General features: G+C 43.7%; 1 protein-coding gene across 2 annotated transcripts in view; it reads left to right on the forward strand.

Annotated features, from left to right (window-relative positions):
• Nucleotides 1-20173, forward strand: part of TBC1D32 (TBC1 domain family member 32) — a 123911-nt gene that overhangs the window by 79145 nt on the left and 24593 nt on the right. For both annotated transcript variants that reach the window (XR_012286659.1, XM_073665866.1), the window contains exons 26-27: nucleotides 744-837; nucleotides 5997-6119. Coding sequence is in view for 1 of the 2 variants with exons in the window: in XM_073665866.1 (XP_073521967.1) it covers nucleotides 744-837; nucleotides 5997-6119 (217 nt within the window). In the remaining variant the exon portion in view is untranslated. The remainder of the gene's footprint in view (nucleotides 1-743; nucleotides 838-5996; nucleotides 6120-20173) is intronic.

The following is a 20173-nucleotide window of genomic DNA, read 5'->3' on the forward strand; positions in this document are numbered from 1 at the left end:
ATATATTGATAAGACCTCCTGTTCTGGTGGTGTAGTTTTAGGAAACTGTATGGATCGTCGTCCATATCAATGTACAAATCCGTATTGACTGTGGCAGTAACATATGTTGATGTATTAATGTGGATTGTGATTTGAATCCACAATGGCGGAATTGGAGCAGGAAATGGTGTAACGGGCACTAATGGGAATGCAAGCTTCAAGCACATTTTGTACACTGAAGTTCTGTCTCTTTTTATAGTATTTTTCATAGTTTCTCTTTAAAAGGACACTGTCACAAAGTTTTCCCAATATAAACTAAAGCCACCACCTTTAAGGCTTCTTTTACAGGATACTGTCAAACTGTATATAAGTGCCCAATCCTCTCTGCAGGTCCTAAATAATACCCTTTATAATCGCCCCATACGGCGCGGTCTGGTCTGTTGGGCATCGCTGTTTTTGCTTCGGCGCCTCGTCTATCCCCGCAATCGCTGTCCTCTTGGATGACGTGTCCTTTTGTCATCTACACAGTGTCCCACAATCATGCTCCCGCACATGGCCTTAGTTTATATTGAGAAAACCTGATTCCCTTTAAATATATAAAAACACTGTATTCTGAGTATCGGCTGTCATAATATTCAATAGAGAGATGCGGCACTTCCATTGTTGCTGCAGAAAATAGATATCATTATTACTACATTAATTTTCAAAGTAATAATTGGGAATTATTTTTCTTAACTAACCCTATCTGTAATTTGTTTGTGTAGAGTAACGATCCATATCCTTGGCCAATGTTTTCATCCTATCCTTTACCAAAATGCTACATACCAGAAGTAACTGGAACTGAGGATCCCAAACAAGGTGGGGTTTTTTATATCCCTAATTGGTAGAATATCACTTCCAAAAAAATAAATCACTGAATTTAAAGTGATTCTGCAAAGACATAAAATTATATAAACTTAGTCTTTTATGCTTTGTGATGCAGTTTGCTTTACAACTTTGTCACTAAATTATGGCGGTAGGAGGGAATGGTGATGATGGCTTATCTGTGCAAGCTCTACAAAGACAAGCATGTTTCCATGAAACTCAATGAAAATTGTGGAGTGTCATGGAGCTCTACAAAAACAGCCAGTCAGAGCCCATTGGACTAATATTGTTACCTATCCTAAGGATTGATCATCCAACTCAAAGAACCGGATAAGCCATTTAAAGGGGTTGTGCCACTATAAAGAATACTTTTAACCAAGCAGAAAATTTGGAAATAAATGTTTTTGTAATTTACATTTATTACAAATTATGCTCCATTCAATAAATAATAAGCTGAAGTATGCTCCCTAGCGCCCCCCCTGGTGTTATTCCATTCCGTCCTCATAGTGGACCTCTCCCATACTCTCCGCCCCACCGGCAAGCACGGTGGAGGAATAGGTTTCCTCCTCTCAGATAACTGCTCCTTCACCCATATTCCACTGCTGCCCTACTCCCCCTCCAACTTCCAACTGGCTGTCATTTACCGCCCCCCAGGATCAACCACCACTTTCTTTGACCACTTCACCACTTGGCTACTTCATTTCCTCTCCGTTGACATCCCCACTATCCTCATGGGCGACTTTAACATCCCCATTGACACTTCCCTCTCAGCTGCCTCTAAGCTTCTATCCCTCACTTCCTCCTTCGGTCTTACTCAGTAGTCTTCCACACCCACCCACAAAGACGGCCACACACTGGACCTCATCTTCACCCGCCTCTGTTCCCTATCTAACCTCTCTAACTCACCTCTCCCTCTCTCTGACTACAACCTACTTACATTCTCTTCCCTCTCCTCTCCAGGGCAACAATCCCCACTCCACAAACTTGCATACCCTCGCATAAATCTCAAACACCTTGACCTACACTCACTCTCCGAATCCCTTCTCCCTCTTACAGACATTAGTTCCTTACATGATGCAGATGTTGCTGCCACTTTATACAACACCACAACAGCTGCAGCTCTCGATTCGGTCACCCCCCTCACACATACCAAAGCTCGCACAATCAACAGACAACCCTGGCACACCAGCCTAACTAAAGAACTGCGACGGGGGTCCAGGGTTGCTGAGCGTATATGGAAAAGGTCCCACTCCAATGAGCACTTCATCGCATTCAAACAGTCCCTCACTACCTTCACGTCCACACTTACTACAGCAAAACAAACATACTTTGCATCTCTCATATCCTCCCTGTCTCACAACCCCAAACAACTATTCAACACCTTCAATTCTCTCCTCCGTCCCCCAGTGCCTCCTCCCTCTCCTCTTATTTCAGCCGAAGACTTTGCCTCATTCTTCAAGCAGAAGATTGACATCATCAGACAAAGCTTTTGCCTAAAGCCCCCACAGCCCCTCCCCACACCTACTCAACCCTCCTCCTCCAAAACCACCTTCTCCACCATTACGGAAGATCAACTTTCCTCTTTACTCTCCAAATCACACCTCACCATCTGTAAACTTGACTCAATCCCGTCCCACCTCATCCCAAACCTTACCACTATCTTCATCCCAGCCCTAGCCCACCTCTTCAACCTGTCACTAACAACTGGTGTCTTCCTCTCATGCTTCAAACATGCCTCAATCACACCCATCCTCAAAAAGCCCTCCCTTGACTCATCCTTTCTGACTATCTATCGCCCCATATCACTTCTCCCCTATGCCTCAAAACTACTGGAACAACATGTCCGTTCTGAGCTGTCCTCCCACCTCTCCTCCTGCACCCTCTTCGAACGCCTACAATCTGGTTTCCGACCGCACCTTTCTACTGAAACTGCACTGACTAAAGTCACGAACGACCTACTAACCGCCAAATCTAAGCGACACTACTCTGTCCTCCTCCTCCTAGACCTGTCATCTTTTTTCGACACAGTGGACCATTCCCTCTTACTACAAACTCTCTCATCTCTTGGCATCACAGACTTGGCCCTATCCTGGATCTCCTCATACCTAACAGACAGGACATTCAGTGTCTCCCACTCACACACCACCTCCTCATCTCGCCCCCTATCTGTCGGTGTCCCCCAAGTTTCAGTTCTAGGACCCCTGCTCTTCTCCATCTACACCTTAGGCCTGGGACAGCTCATAGAGTCTCATGGCTTTCATTATCACCTCTATGCTGATAACACACAGATCTACCTCTCTGGACCCGATATCACCTCCTTACTAACCAAAATCCCACAATGTCTGTCTGCTATTTCATCCTTCTTCTCTGCTAGATTTCTAAAACTTAACATGGACAAAACAGAATTCATCATCTTTCCGCCATCTCATTCACCCCCCCCCCAACTGACCTATCTATCAATGTCAGTGGCTGTCCACTCTCCCCAGTCCCTCAAGCTCACTGCCTTGGGGTAACCCTGGACTCTGAACTCTCCTTCAAACCACATATCCAAGCCCTTTCCACTTCCTGCCGACTCCAACTCAAAAATATCTCCCGGATCCACACATTCCTCAACCATGAATCTGCAAAAACACTAGTACACGCCCTCATCATCTCCCGCCTTGACTACTGCAACCTCCTGCTCTGTGGCCTCCCTTCCAACACTCTCGCACCCCTCCAATCCATCCTAAACTCTGCTGCCCGACTAATCCACCTGTCCCCCCGCTATTTCCCGGCCTCTCCTCTCTGTCAATCTCTTCACTGGCTCCCCATTGCTCAGAGACTCCAGTTCAAAACCCTAACCATGACATACAAAGCCATTCACAACCTATCTCCTCCATATATCTCTGACCTAGTCTCCCATTACATACCCACACACAACCTCCGATCCTCACAAGATCTCCTTCTCTACTCCCCTCTTATCTTCTCCGCCCACAATCGCTTACAAGATTTCTCCCGTGCTTCCCCCCTACTCTGGAACTCTCTACCCCAACATCAGACTCTCGTCGACCGTGGAAACCTTCAAAAGGAGCCTGAAGTCCCACCTCTTCTGACAAGCATACAACCTGCAGTAACCACCGCTGCACGACCAGCTCTACCCTCACCTACTGTATCCTCACCCATCCCTTGTAGACTGTGAGCCCTCGCGGCCAGGGTCCTCGCTCCTCCTGTACCAGTCGCTGTCACATTGTGTTCAAAATTATTGTAATTGTTCTTGTATATATATCCCTTTTTCACATGTAAAGTGCCATGGAATAAATGGCGCTATAATAATAAATAATAATAATAATAGTGGGCGATCAGCTTGTCGAGTTTGCGCAGTTCCTGTCATCATAAGAGGCCCACCAACTCCCCACCCCCAGTGTACACAACGAAACCTGCCTCACACAAACCGGACAGCGCAGGGAGCAGATTCCTGAATGCTGCACAGATGCGTGTCAGTGAGTTTCCCAACCCCCCCACTGCAGGGCCGGCTCCATGTTTTTGTGGGCCCTGGGCAAAAGAGTCTCAGTGGGCCCCTTTAACATACACCACGATTCATGATGCTAAGATAAGGTAGAGGAATATAGATATAGTACAATGCCAAAGATTTCACTTACTTCTTACATTACATGAGTGATATCTATAGTAAATTCTACAATAGCTCAGAAACTGGCGAATCCTCGCAGCACACAGTGCAGACCGGACAGTATAGTCCTCCATACAGTATTATGGGCACCACAAATTCCTCCATACAGTCTTATGGGCCCCATATAATGCTCCATATAGAATAATAGACCCCATATAATGCTCCATACAGTCTTATGGGCCCCATATTATGCTCCATACAGAATGATGGACCTTATATAATGCTCCATACAGGATATTGGCCTCCATATAATGCTCCATACAGGATACTAGCCCCCATACAATGCTCCATGCAGGATGGGCCCCATATAATGCTCCATGCAGGCTGGACCCCATATAATGCTCCATACGGAATACTGGCCCCATATAATGCTCTATACAGGATACTCGCCCCCATATAATGCTCCATACAGGATACTGGCCCACATATAATGCTCCATACATGATACTGGTCCCCATAAAATGCTCCATACAGAATACTGGCCCCCATATAATGCTCCATACAGAATACTGGCCCTCATATAATGCTCCATGCAGGATGTGCCCCATATAATGCTATATGGGCCCCCATATAATGCTCCATACAGAATACTGGGACCCATATAATGCTCCATGCAGGCTGGGCCCCATATAATGCTCCATGCCTCCATACATTAAAAAAAATCAAATACCTATCTTCGCTGCCGCTGCTCTGCTTCGAACTCCTCAGCATCTCCGTCTTCCCGCTCTATGCGCTGTGACTGCTCAGCAAAGGGTGCACTGGAAAGACGTCTTTGCGCCCTCTGACCTGAGACGTCACAGTCAGGAGACGCGGAAGATACAGGGCCTGCGGAGGAATGGGGAGAGGTAAGTATTGTGCTGGGGCCCAGTCGCGGGCTCTGGCATCAGACTCCTCCGCTCACGGGCCCCATAGCGCGCCGGGGTGCCCGACGGCGAGTGGACGCCCCCACCTGCTCAGGGCCCCGGCACTTGCCCGGGTGCTGACGCCGGGACTGCCCCTCTGGGTGAGATCGTTCTGCTCCACAGACCTGTGGAGCATGGGAAGCGTATCTCTGCTACCACACTCACAGCTCTGTGAATCAGAACGATCTCACCCAGAAGGGAGGAGGGGACTCGCACGCTTCTGTGCTTTCAGGAATCTGCCCCCTGTGCTGACAGATTTGTATGAGGGAGATTGCATTGTGCACACTGGGGGTGGGGAGTTGGGGGGCTTCTTATGATGACAGGAGCTGCATAAGCATGGCCAGCTGATTGCCCACTATGAGGACAGAATGGAATAACGCCAGGGAGCATACTTCAGAAGATAAAAGCTTTGTATTTATTGAACGGTGCATAATTTTTAATAAATGTAAATTACAAAACCATTTATTTCCACATTCTCTGCTTGGTTAAAAATATTCTTTATGGTGGCAAAACCCCTTTAATGTACTGAACCTACATGAATGAAAAGCAACATGTTAACAGTGGACTTTTTTTTATTTTCTTAGACCATGAACTTTTGAGATTTCTCTCATCTGGAGGCACAGACCAAAACATAACTTGGTTAGACAATTGTAAAAGACTGTTCTGTAAAACTATTAAATCCAAGCCTGGTGTATTAACAGGATCAGGTAAGTGATGTGTGTTAAATTATATATAGTCAGTAGTGTTGATAGAATGCCACAGCCCTTGGAAAGTTGCTCTCCACAGTGCCTCTACAGTAACTTGCCTGTTGTATGGGGGGTGGGATATGAGCGCCTGATTGACAACTCTGACCCAAAGAGATTGAGCTTGTTAATATATGCCAGATCTGATGCTTTAGTGTTTGTACCCAGTTAGAAAATGTAGAGGTTCAGAGTAGTCATCACATACACTGCTGGCAAAGCTGTCATCTGCTGCCTACTTATGCCAACCAGCCATAATCCATAGAAAGCTAGATGGGGCCCTTTAAATTTACACACCGTTAAGTTGAATTAAAACGAGTTTTGCTTTCAGTGTGATTGTACTTAAAGAGATTCTCTGAGAAAATGTACTGTCAGGCATCGTGAACACACATTCCTCTGTTCAGTCAACCTGATAGGACACTGGAGCCGGAGTAAAGGAAAGATAAACCTCTTTCTATAGCTGACTGAGAATGAACATTCATCTCAGTCAGCCTGATAGTTTTAGTGCATCTGTCTTGTGCTTCATTGACATGTTTAAAATCCTGAAAGAGTGCAGTAAAGAAAGCATACCTTTTTACTAAACAAAGTTATTTAGAAAAAATGTTTAATATGTAAATGTGTATTATTTATTTTTTTACATTTCTTGGAGAACCTCTTTAATGTTTACTTGGTGCCTCTTCATTGCCACATATTCAAAGTGTTTTTCACATGTTTTCTATAAAATAGAATACTCCTTAATGTTCATACACATAAAGAAGTATTCTCAAGTTACCTCTTGAGTGGTTTAGAGCAATGTAATCTCCTTGTAGTCTCCTTACTGTCTCCTTACTTCCTGGTTTCTAGCAGGGCGGGCTCTCTTTCTTGAGCACTATGGTGAATAGTAATACTGTAGCATTAGTAGAGCCATAAAGCTCAGCACAAGTTCTGCTGTAAGGCTGCGTTCACACATTGCGTATTTCCCTGCGTTTTTTTACGCTGCGTATTTTCCTGCTTTTTTTACCTGCGTTTTTTTAAGCAGGTAAAAAAAGCACCTCCATTCACACCACTGCGTAAAAAAGCGCAGCAAAAAACGCAGTGTGAAAATGAAGGGTGACATGTGTAATGTCTGTGTCTGTGTGTCCTGTGTGTCTATGTGTCGTGTGTGTGTCCCTAGCAGTGTATGTACAGACTATGGATACTCACCTACCCGATGCATGAGAGACGCGTCTGCTCCGACCCGCGCTTGCAGCATCTGCCGTGAAGCGATCAGCAGACTGTCAGCTGACCGGCTTGTAATCAGCTGACCGGAAGACGGTTACAAGCCGGTTAGCTAACAGCTGATCGGCTCACCGGCAGATGCTGGAAGCTCGGGATTGGAGCGGACCGGACCGGACGCCTCTCCCCTGACATCGGGTAGGTGAGTATCCATCCTGCACCCCCGTAAAAAAGCGATGGAATTACGCAGTGTGTGAACACCGCTGCGTAATTCCATCGCTTATAATGGGCACAATAGAGAGAAAGCGCGGGACGCAGCTGCGTAAAGAATTGACATGCCAATTCTTTACGCAGTGGCCTATATCTGCCTCATTACAGGGAATCTTCCGTCATGGGTTCCGTCTGAATCACATATTTCAGAGATTTACACGGAAACTCTGGTGTAAGTGCTCAGCGCAGAGCGCAGGATAAATGTGAGCAGAGCCTTACTGCGATCTTTGGGAGATATAATAAACAAATCAGTAGCAGTTGAAGAATTGGTTTTATTTATTTTTTACGCCGTTCCTCGTGTGGTATAACTGATTAGATTACTTTATTCTTCGGGTCGGTGCGATTACAGAGATACCAGATTTATATTGGGTTTTTATGACTGACAGCTGTCACACACTAAAAGACGCTTTTTTTGCAAAATCTAGTTTTTGCATCGCCATATTTTGAGAGCTATAATTTTTTCATATTTCGGCCGACAGAGTCATGTGATGGCTTGTTTTTTGCGGGACGAGTTGACATTTTTATTGGTACCATTTTTGGGTACGTGACATTTTTTGATCGCTTTCTATTCCGTTTTTTGGGAGGTAAAATTAACAAAAACCAACAATTCAGGAATTGTTTTTTGAGTTTTTTTTTATGCCGTTCTGCGTGTGGTAAAAGTGATAAGGCAGCATTATTCTTCGGGTCAGTATGTTTACAGCGATACTACACCTACCGTATATTTTTTCTATGTTTTGGCGCTTTTACACAATAAAACAATTTTATAGAAAAAATATTTTTTTTGCATCGCTTTATTCTGAGAGTTATAACTTTTTTATTTTTCGGCTGATGGAGCTGTATGGCGGCTTTTTTTTTGCTGAACAAGATGACATTTTCAGCGGTACCATTTTTATTTCCATTTTGCTTTTTGATCGCATTTTTTTTGTTTGGCGATATGATGAAAAAGCATAGTTTTTTGCTCCGTTTTTTTATTTATTTTTATTACGGTGTGCACAGAAGGAGTTAATTAGTGTGACAGTTTTATAGATCGGGTTGTTTCGGATGCGGCGATGCCAAATATGTGTACTTTTTTTGTTTTTGCATAAATATACGGATTTATTGGTTTAATATTTTATTTATTTATTTTTCTTTGTTTTGTGATTTTTTTTTTAACAGTTTGAAAACATTTTTTAGACTTTTTTTTTACATTTTTACTTAGTCCCTGTATGGGACATTAATTTTTATTTTTCTAATCACTGTTCTCATGCAATGCAATAGACCTGTATTACATTGCATGACAACTTTGCTGACAGTTTCACAGTCAGTGTCTCCTGCTAGACTTCAGCTGCAGGCTGAGTCTAGCAGGACACCATATATGGCAGATCCGGAGGCGGTCATTAGACCTCCGGCTGCCATGACAATGGCAGGTCCTGTCAGACATCAGGGGGCCGTCGGAGAGGTAAGTGGACGACCCCCTCTCTCACTATCTTCTAAATGATTATTTATTATTATTATTATTTATTATTATAGCGCCATTTATTCCATGGCACTTTACATGTGAAGAAGGGGTATACATACAAGAACAATTACAATAATCTTGAACACAATGTGACGGCGACTGGTACAGGAGGTGCGAGGACCCTGCCCGTGAGGGCTCACAGTCTACAAGGGATGGGTGAGGATACAGTAGGTGAGGGTAGAGCTGGTCATGCAGCGGTATTGGTGGAGTGGTGGTTACTGCAGGTTGTAGGCTTGTCGGAAGAGGTGGGTCTTCAGGCTCTTTTTGAAGGTTTCCACGGTCGACGAGAGTCTGATGTGTTGGGGTAGAGAGTTCCAGAGTAGGGGGAAGCACGGGAGAAATCTTGTATGCGAATGTGGGAGGAGGAGATAAGAGGGGAGTAGAGAAGGAGATCTTGTGAGGATCGGAGGTTGTGTGCGGGTATGTAACGGGAGATTAGGTCAGAGATATATGGAGGAGACAGGTTGTGAATGGCTTTGTATGTTATGGTTAGGGTTTTGAACTGGAGTCTCTGAGCAATGGGGAGCCAGTGAAGAGATTGACAGAGAGGAGAGGCCGGGGAATAGCGGGGGGACAGGTGGATTAGTCGGGCAGCAGAGTTTAGGATGGATTGGAGGGGTGCGAGAGTGTTGGAAGGGAGGACACAGAGCAGGAGGTTGCAGTAGTCAAGGCGAGAGATGATGAGGGCGTGCACTAGTGTTTTTGCAGATTCATGGTTGAGGAATGTGCGGATCCGGGAGATATTTTTGAGTTGGAGTCGGCAGGAAGTGGAAAGGGCTTGGATATGTGGTTTGAAGGAGAGTTCAGAGTCCAGGGTTACCCCAAGGCAGCGAGCCTGAGGGACTGGGGAGAGTGGGCAGCCATTGGCTATGATGGATAGGTCAGTTGGGGGGGTTGAATGAGATGGCAGAAAGATGATGAATTCTGTTTTGTCCATGTTAAGTTTTAGAAATCTAGCAGAGAAGAAGGATGAAATAGCCGACAGACATTGTGGGATTTTGGTTAGTAAGGAGGTGATATCGGGTCCAGAGAGGTAGATCTGTGTGTCGTCAGCATAGAGGTGATAAGGAAAGCCATGAGACTCTATGAGCTGTCCCAAGCCTAAGGTGTAGATGGAGAAGAGCATGGGCCCTAGAACTGAACCTTGGGGGACACCGACAGATAGGGGGAGAGATGAGGAGTTGGTCTGTGAGTGAGAGACACTGAATGTCCTGTCTGTTAGGTATGAGGAGATCCAGGATAGGGCCAAGTCTGTGATGCCGAGAGATGAGAGAGTTTGTAGTAAGAGGGAATGGTCCACTGTGTCGAAGGCAGATGACAGGTCTAGGAGGAGGAGGACAGAGTAGTGTCGCTTAGATTTGGCGGTTAGCAGGTCGTTCACTATAGATCGCGGCATATAGAAGATAGCAAAGGGTTAACATCATTGGGACCTGATCCAATCAGTTCCCTATGATGTCCCCTGTCAGAGCTGTCGCTCTGCACCGCACCCGCAGCGCTTGCAGGGCCCTTGGGGTCCTGAGGGCTGCGGAACCACCGACCATTCATAAACGTCTGCGCTGCACAGGGCCCAGGCAGCGCCGACGTTTATGTACAGTGGGCGGTCTGGAAGCGGTTAAAGGATTGTCTCATTTATAATATTTTTAATAATACTAAATAGTGATGATGCATATCCTTTTTTCAAATTTATTTTTTATTGTAGATATTTTCTGTACCTTTTTAATGGGGGCTGCCACCTCCTTTATACTGTAAAAAAACATTTGGAGATGAGCTTTAGACTATGTTTACACACATCAGTTTTTTTTTCTTTGTTTTACAGTACCAGCCAAAGGTATGAGATTTCAGAAATCTCATGCATGTTCTTGTTTTTTTTTCCTGACTAAACTTGAGTGCTGCAGTGTTTTTTAAACGACGCACTCACCCCCCCCCCCAAATTTGGGAGGAAAGTGGGGCGCCTTATGGTCAGAATATAACTTATCGGGGAGTTGCGGTGGTGGTGGAGCAGGATAACAGGAAGCAAGGTCCCAGGGTTGCATGCGCAGACTGGGATCTCTGTCCAGCCGAGATCTCAACTGCGCATGAACCGACTCCGGCGGCCATCTTCTTAAAGCCGTGGGCCTCATGGAAATGGCCACTGAGATCCCAGTCTGCGCATGCGCCGGCTCGGCGGCCATTTCCCTTGAGACCATGGCTTCAGGAAGATGGCCGCCAGAAAAGCAATGCACTCCGCTCTGCCTCACCGGCGACACCGGACCCACAGCATCTCACCGCTTCTGCGGCCGCCGGGTTCCTGATGGAGGGAACGTGCTTCTTGCGATCTCGCTCCACCAACGCCGCCACCAACGCTGGGTCACCCCCTTCTCCCACCCAGGGCCCGCAGCATTGCTCCACTTCTACCGCCGCTGGCTTCCTGAGGGACCATGCCTCCTGCGACCCCCGCTCTACTGTCTCCCAGGTAAGATACCTATTTGGACTACAAGACGGACCCCCATCTTATAGAAAATAATTTTTTTCCTATTTTCCACCCCAAAATTTGAGGTGCGTCTTATAGTCCGAAAATACAGTAACTTTATTAAACATGTACTGTAGACAAATCCTACATGTAATCTGGCAAGGATAATTGCATTTTTTATACGCAGCATTTTTACTACCAAAAGATAACATTTTGGCTGCAGAAAAAAAATGCTGCTTGTAAACACAGCCTTACAGCAGCCATATGTACATAGACAGCTGGTTCTGTCTAACTGAATTTTATAGGACAGCTTCCTAGGCACACTGTGATCTAAGAAAAGGGAGGTAGAGGAGATGGACTGTGCCCATCACCTAATTTGTATGTTGGATTATGTGTTATCTATCTTTATGATCTTGCCTGTAATGATAATGACTACTGAAAAGTGATCTTTCCAGAACAAGAAAATCAGTCAAATATTAGTTTAGTACCAATGTGAAAATTGCAAGACTTTTTAATTAGATTGAAAGGGTTTTTCCCACCCCCAAACAACAAGAAAAAGGCGGAGTGTTGTACTCTGCCATTTCTGCCAGTGCCATTGGCAATTAATGGAATGAACGCTGAGCATGCGCACCTCTGCTCCATACAAAATGAGCACCGATCTCTGAATAACTACACTGTGTGCCGAATTATTAGGCAAGTTGTATTTTAGAGGATTATTTTTATTATTGATCAGCAACTATGTTCTCAATCAACCCAAAAGACTCATAAATATCCAAGCTTAATATTTTTGGAAGTTGGAGTGTTTTTTTTTTAGATTTGGCTATCTTAGGAGGATATCTGTTTGTGCAGGTAACTATTACTGTGCAGAATTATTAGGCAACTTAATAAAAAACAAATATAATCCCATCTCACTTGTTTATTTTCACCAGGTAAACCAATATCAGTGCACAGAATTTAGAAATAAACATTTCTGACATGCAAAAACAAAAATAATTAGTGATCAATATAGCCACCTTTCTTTATGATGACACTCAACAGCCTTCCATCCATAGATTCTGTCAGTTGCTTGATCTGTTTTCGATCAACATTGCGTGCAGCAGCCACCACAGCCTCCCAGACACTGTTCCGAGAGGTGTACTGTTTTCCCTCCCTGTAGATCTCACATTTTATGATGGACCATAGGTTCTCTATGGGGTTCAGATCAGATGAACAAGGGGCCCATGTCATTATTTTTTCTTCTTTTAGACCTTTACTGGCCAGCCACGCTGTGGAGTAGTTGGATGCATGTGATGGCGCATTGTCCTGCATGAAAATCATGTTTTTCTTGAACAATACTGACTTCTTCCTGTATCACTGCTTGAAGAAGTTGTCTTCCAGAAACTGGCAGTAGGTCTGGGAGTTGAGCTTCACTCCATCCTCAACCCGAAAAGGTCCCACAAGTTCATCTTTGATGATACCAGCTTATACCAGTACCCCACCTCCACCTTGCTGGCTTCTGAGTCGGAGTGGAGCTCTCTGCCCTTTACTGATCCAGCCTCTGGCCCATCACGAGTCACTCTCATTTCATCAGTCCATAAAACCTTTGAAAAATCAGTCTTAAGATATTTCTTGAACCATTCTTGAAGTTTTATCTTATGTTTCTTGTTCAAAGGTGGTCGTTTTTCAGCCTTCCTTACCTTGGCCATGTCCCTGAGTATCGCACACCTTGTGCTTTTTGATACTCCAGTAACGTTGCAGCTCTGAAATATGACAAAACTCGTGGCGAATGGCATCTTGGCAGCTTCACGCTTGATTTTCCTCAATTCATGGGCAGTTATTTTGTGCCTTTTTTGGCCAACACGCTTCTTGCGACCTTGTTGGCTATTTTCCATGAAATGCTTGATTGTTCGGTGATCATGCTTCAAAAGTTTGGAAATTTCAAGACTGCTGCATCCCTCTGCAAGACATCTCACAATTTTGGACTTTTCAGAGCCCGTCAAAACTCTCTTCTGACCCATTTTGCCAAAGGAAAGGAAGTTGCCTAATAATTAAGCACACCTTATATAGGGTGTTGATGTCATTAGTCAACACCCCTCCTCATTACAGAGATGCACATCACCAGATTTACTTAATTGGTAGTTGGCTCTCAAGCCTATGCAGCTTGGAGTAGGACAACATGTAGAAAAAGTATCATGTGATCAAAATACTCATTTGCCTAATAATTCTGAACACAGTGTAAGCTGCAGAGCCCTGATCTTTGTCTATTGGTCAGACACCCAGCAACCGGTAGTTTAACTGTTGTCCGATTGATAGGGGATAACTTGTATTTTTGGTAATAACTCTTTAACCACTTAGCACAAATGAACGTAACTGTATACAGTTATATGAAAAAGTTTGGGCACCCCTATTAATCTTAAGCTTATTGTTTTATAAAAATTGGTGTTTTTGCAACAGCTATTTCAGTTTGATATATGTAGTAACTGTTGGACACAGTAATGTTTCTGCCTTGAAATGAGGTTTATTGTACTAACAGAAAATGTGCAATCTGCATTCAAACAAAATTTGACAGGTGCATAAGTATGGGCACCTCACCAGAAAAGTGACATTAATATTTAGTAGATCCTCCTTTTGCAAAAATAACAGCATCTAGTCACTTCCTGTAGCTTTTAATGAGTTCCTGGATCCTGGATGAAGGTATTTTTGACCATTCCTCTTTACAAAACAATTCCAGTTCAGTTAAGTTTGATGGTCGCCGAGCATGGACAGCCCTCTTCAAATGATCCCACAGATGTTCAATGATATTCAGGTCTGGGGACTGGGATGGCCATTCCAGAACATTGTAATTGTTCCTCTGCATGAATGCCTGAGTAGATTTGGAGCGGTGTTTTGGATCATTGTCTTGCTGAAAGATCCATCCCCTGCGTAACTTCAACTTTATCACTGATTCTTGAACATTATTGTCAAGAATCTGCTGATACTGAGTGGAATCCATGCGTCCCTCAACTTTAACAAGATTCCCGGTGCCGGCATTGGCCACACAGTCCCAAAGCATGATGGAACCTCCATCAAATTTTACTGTGGGTAGCAAGTGTTTTTCTTGGAATGCTGTGTTTTTTTTTGCCGCCATGCATAACGCCTTTTTGTATGACCAAACAACTCAATCTTGGTTTCATCAGTCCACAGGACCTTCTTCCAAAAAGAAATTGGCTTCTCCAAATGTGCTTTTGCATACCTCAGCCGACTCTGTTTGTGGCGTGCTTGCCGAAACGGCTTCTTTTGCATCACTCTCCCATACAGCTTCTCCTTGTGCAAAGTGCGTTGTATAGTTGACCGATGCACAGTGACACCATCTGCAGCAAGTTGATGCTGCAGCTCTCTGGAGGTGGTCTGAGGATTGTCCTTGACCAATCTCACCATTCTTCTTCACTGCCTTTCTGATGTTTTTCTTGGCCTGCTACTTCTGGCCTTAACAAGAACTGTCCCTTTGTTCTTCCATTTCCTTACTATGTTCCTCACAGTGGAAACTGACAGGTTAAATCTCTGAGACAGCTTTTTGTATCCTTCCCCTGAACAACTATGTTGAATAATCTTTGTTTTCAGATCATTTGACAGTTGTTTTGAGGAGCCCATGATGCCACTCTTCAGAGGAGAATCAAACAGGAGAACAACTTGCAAGTGGCCACTTAAGTAGCTTTTCTCATGATTGCATACACCTGGCTATGAAGTTCAAAGCTCAATGAGGTTACAAAACCAAAAAAGTGCTTTAGTAAGTCAGTAAAAAGTAGGTAGGAGTATTTAAAACAAGAAAATGATAAGGGTGCCCATATTTATGCACCTGTCAAATTTTGTTTGAATGCAGATTGCACATTTTCTGTTAGTACAATAAACCTCATTTCAAGGCAGAAACATTACTGTGTCCAACAGTTATTACATATATCAAACTGAAATAGCTGTTGCAAAAACACCAATTTTTATAAAACATTAAACTTAAGATTAATAGGGGTGCCCAAACTTTTTCATATAACTGTATCTACACTAGTGTCTGCAAACGTGGAAAAAGCTCAGGTGCTGAGCCTGCTTCACAAACTACAGATACACAGCTCGCATATGTCTCTAACAACAGTGTACAAAGCTTGCTCTGCTTGCTGTTGTTTAATTATTTACAAGTGCTTCTCACTAAATTAGAATATCATCAAAAAGTTAATTTATTTCAGTTCTTTAATACAAAAATTCATATTATACAGAGTCATTGCAAACAGAGTGATCTATTTCAAGTGTTTATTTCTGTGAATGTTGATGATTATGGCTTACAGCCAATGAAAACACAAAAGTCATTATCTCAGTAAATTAGAATACTTTATAACAGCTTGAAAAATGTTTTTAAAATCTGAAATGTTGTCCTACTGAAATGTATATTCAGTAAATGCACTCAATACTTGGTCGGGGCTCCTTTTGCATCAATTACATCATCAATGCGGCGTGGCATGGAGGCGATCAGCCTGTGACACTGCTGAGGTGTTATGGAAGCCCAGGTTGCTTTGATAGCAGCCTTCAGCTCGTCTGCATTGTTGGGTCTGGTGTCTCTCGTCTTCCTCTTGACAATACCCCATAGATTCTCTATGGGGTTAAGGTCAGGTGAGTTTGCTGGCCAATCAAGCACAGTTATACTGTTGTTTGTAAACCAGGTATTGGTACTTTTCGAAGTGTGGACAGGTGCCAAGTCCTGCTGGAGAATGAAATTTCCATCTCCAAAAAGCTTGTCAGCAGAGGGAAGCATGAAGTGCTCTAAAATTTCCTGGTAGACGGCTGCGGTGACTTTGGTCTTGATAAAACACAGTGGATCTACACCAACAGATGACATGGCTCCCCAAACCATCACTGATTGTGGAAACTTCACACTAGACCTCCAGCAGCTTGGATTGTGTGCCTTGCCACTCTTCTTTCAGACTCTGGGACCTTGATTTCCAAATGAAATGCAAAATTTACTTTCATCTGAAAACAACACCTTGGACTACTGAGCAACAGTCCAGGTCTTTTTCTCCTTGGCCCAGGTAAGACACTTCTAGAGTTGTCTATTGGTCATGAGTGGCTTGACACAAGGAATGCGACACTTGTAGCCCATGACCTGGATACAAATAAATCAATATAAGTCCATAATAAGTATAGTGTCATAACCAAACCATCAAATCAAAAAATGACATCCCTAAACCAAAAAACCTGGTGGGATAATCAGAAACTTGACCACTTCAACTAATATTAAAAATACATTTTTATTATTAAATTATAATTATAACAAAATATAAAAAAAAAACAAGGTACCTCAGTTGTGAGGGACAACCTACTGCAATACCCTTTAATGTAGTGACCCACAGAGATCAAATAAAGGCTCTAAATATCATGGATACAGATCTGGCAGTTACAAATAGGCAAAAAATTCATACATTGATAAATAACAGCTCACGTGGCATCAATAAACAGGATATATATCCAATAGCTAGATAAAAGCCCAGAATAACATGTAAATCACCAATAATGATCTTCCAATTAATGAGGTAAGCATCTACAATACTGAGAGATCCAAAAGATGAATAGAACAAAGTGCACAGTACAATCAATTCATAGGTTGGAATTCCAGCATTTCTCTAAAGCACAGGGAATTAATTCAACCAGTGGAACCTGGACCCATGATTAAATAAAATACAGTACTCTTATCACTTTAGGATACAAAACAGCATGGAGATAAATTACCTGAGAGCAGCAGTGGAACTCTGAACAGGGCATGCACGCGTTCAGAGTTCACAGTGACTTCCCAGTGCCTGCGCGATAGAGCACTGTGGCACTGTACTCAGCCAAATGGGCACGGGAGGAAACATCGCGCTCCCTGTGAGCCGCACTTTGCGCATGCGCCGGGGGTTGACGGAAAAAAGTGCACGTCACAGGGCCCTGTGGCATGCGGGGAAGGGGGGAAATCTGGTAAACGTGGACATAGGTAGGGAATTGGTGGAATAATAAGCAGATGGGCAAGGATAGCTTGGCGTCCGGGGACGCCTGGCCTATGAAAAACCAAGAAGATAAAACTACATTTCTCTGCAATCAGACCTCTATTATGGGACATACAGGTAGGTATAGATTTACTTCTCTATACCCTGTATGGCCATAGTAGAGGTTTGATAACTCCAAAGTGGTGACAGATTTCCTTTAAAGGGGTATTCCCATCTCCAAGATCCTATCCCAATATGTAGTAGGTGTAGTAATAATAATAATAATATTAGCAATTACCTCCAATTAGAAATGTAGTATAGTATTTTTGATTTGCTATGCCACTTACCTCATGTGCAGGCAATACAGAACTTAGGTATTCATGGTTACTACCACTAGGAGCTAGCTAACTAACTGTCACTTTATCAGTGGACGTAACCATGGATACCTAAGGTCCTGTGATACCTGCACATGAGGAAAGAGACTAAGCGAAACAAAAATACTATACAGTACTACATTTCTAATCGGAGGTATTTGCTAATATTATTATTATTACACCTACTACATATTGGGATAGGATCTTGGAGATAGGAATACTCCTTTAAGCCGTAAAATGCAACGAATGGCCATGCCTGTGCAATCTGATTTGCAACCTCCGCTGGTTCAACCTCCAGGGACCCAGCCAGAATAGTCTGCCGTAAGTGCTTCGCCCAAGCAGTGACTGCCTTGGATACCCAAGTAGCAGGAAAAGCAGGGCAGAGGGCAAAGTCCGCTGCTTCAAATGTAGACTTAGCTACAGACTTAAAACATCTGTCCATTTGGTCTTTAAAGGGGTTGTCCGGTCAAAAGTGATAAGTCTGGATATACATACCCCCGGCCAGTGGGCGTAGCCTTGCTCTCCATACACTTGTATTGGAGAGAGGCAGCGCTGAATGGCCGGGGGTATGTATAATGTATACATAGCCTCCGGTCCCGGGTCTCATACCAGTGAATCCCAGCACCGCATAGTGCCTGCGCTGGGGGGATTCATAAGTCTGCAGTCACACAGATTGACTGAAGACTTATCACTTTTGACCGGACAACCCCTTTAAGAGCTGCTACCTCTGCAAAAGGCAGAAATTTTTTTCGGAATAGGCGAGTTACAGCAGTATCTATCACCAGCGTAGCTGGCCAGCATGCCACCAACTCTGCCGGGAAAGGGTATAACACCGCCATACGAAAAATATAAAAGTTACGACTCTTGAAAAGAAGGGAAAAAGGAATGCGAGAAAAGGAAAAGTTGATTGAGAATGAAGGAGATCATAACTATTGTAATATAGAAAATTAAATAAAAGATTATCAAATGTAATGTTGGTGGGTGTGGACCTACTGCCCAACGGGCCGGGCTTAACCTGAAGGGGCGTTAATAAGTGACTACCTGGTGTTCACTAGAGCCTCTGATGGTGAGGATAGGCTTGGCTGCAGGTAGTCACCTGGTACCACTCCAGGGCAGTCCCTGGGTCTACAGCAGCTGACTGGAGGTCAGAGGCATTGATACGAGGTACAGGAGGACGAAGGCAAAGGCGTGGTCAATCCGAGGTCAGGGCAAGCAGCAAAGATTCAATATATGTAGCTGAGGTTAGGAGCAGAGAAATCAGGATAAACCGTAAACAAGCCGGGTCAATAACAGGAGAGACAGAACGAACATGCACTTACAGGAACTAGAGATAAGCTACTAGGAACCTACATTCAGGAAAGGACTGGTGGGAGGAGCTGCACCATAAACCCCCTGCTGCCTAGGGATTGGCTTAGGGAAAAAAAATCTGCGGGACACAAGTGGTTAAATTCCTGCAAAGTCTGGCTGCACCTTCCTATAACCTTGTGAAGACTCACCAGCAGGAGAATGAGCAGAACTGGAAATACTGTCAGAGGCCGCTCAGCTAGATGACCCGAGACTGGGAGAAACAAAGCGGTGACTGCAGTGAGTAAGGTGGCTCTTACTGCCCGTGCTAGTTGCCGGTGTGACACCAAATATGTCATCTCTAAATGTATTTTACAATTTTGACAATGTTTAGATTACAATTTATATTAAGGAAAACAAGCTGGCCCCTATTCCCTTTTATTAAGGAAAATAAAATGTCCTGTCTAATTTATTGATAAAAACTAGTTCTTTAAGGGTAGGTTCACAGAATTGTATTTTCGGTCTGAATGCTGTCTGTGAAAAAACGGACCTCTCATGGACCAATGTTATTCCATGGAGCAGTGTAGATGAGCGTTTTTTCCCATGACCGAATATGCATGTGAAACAACTTTGACACATGTCAAGGTTTAAAATATTAGACCGAGTAGGACCATCCCGAATATGGGGTCACCGTGCCGTGGTGGGTTGGCTTTTATACTATTTTTGATCAAAAACAGTGTTACTAAGAACCCTATGTTATTTAAATGCACTTTTGCTTTTTATTTTTTTACAGCAGGGTTTTTGTTCATTTTTGCTTCTTGTAGGTGTTTTTTGTGTGAAAAAGATTGCAGCATACGTTTTCTTCTGTTTGTCTATTCAAGTCGATGGGTGTGTAAAACAATTAATGCCATACAGAGCCAGCATATAGTATCCGATTTTTATGAATACATTGCCATTATGTAACGTATGAAAGTGTAAATGGTCTTGTACAT

The sequence above is a fragment of the Phyllobates terribilis genome, unplaced genomic scaffold (assembly GCF_046119375.1).
Source record: "Phyllobates terribilis strain yellow unplaced genomic scaffold, ASM4611937v1 Scaffold_2__4_contigs__length_985480577, whole genome shotgun sequence".
NCBI classification, from domain to species: Eukaryota; Metazoa; Chordata; class Amphibia; order Anura; family Dendrobatidae; genus Phyllobates; species Phyllobates terribilis.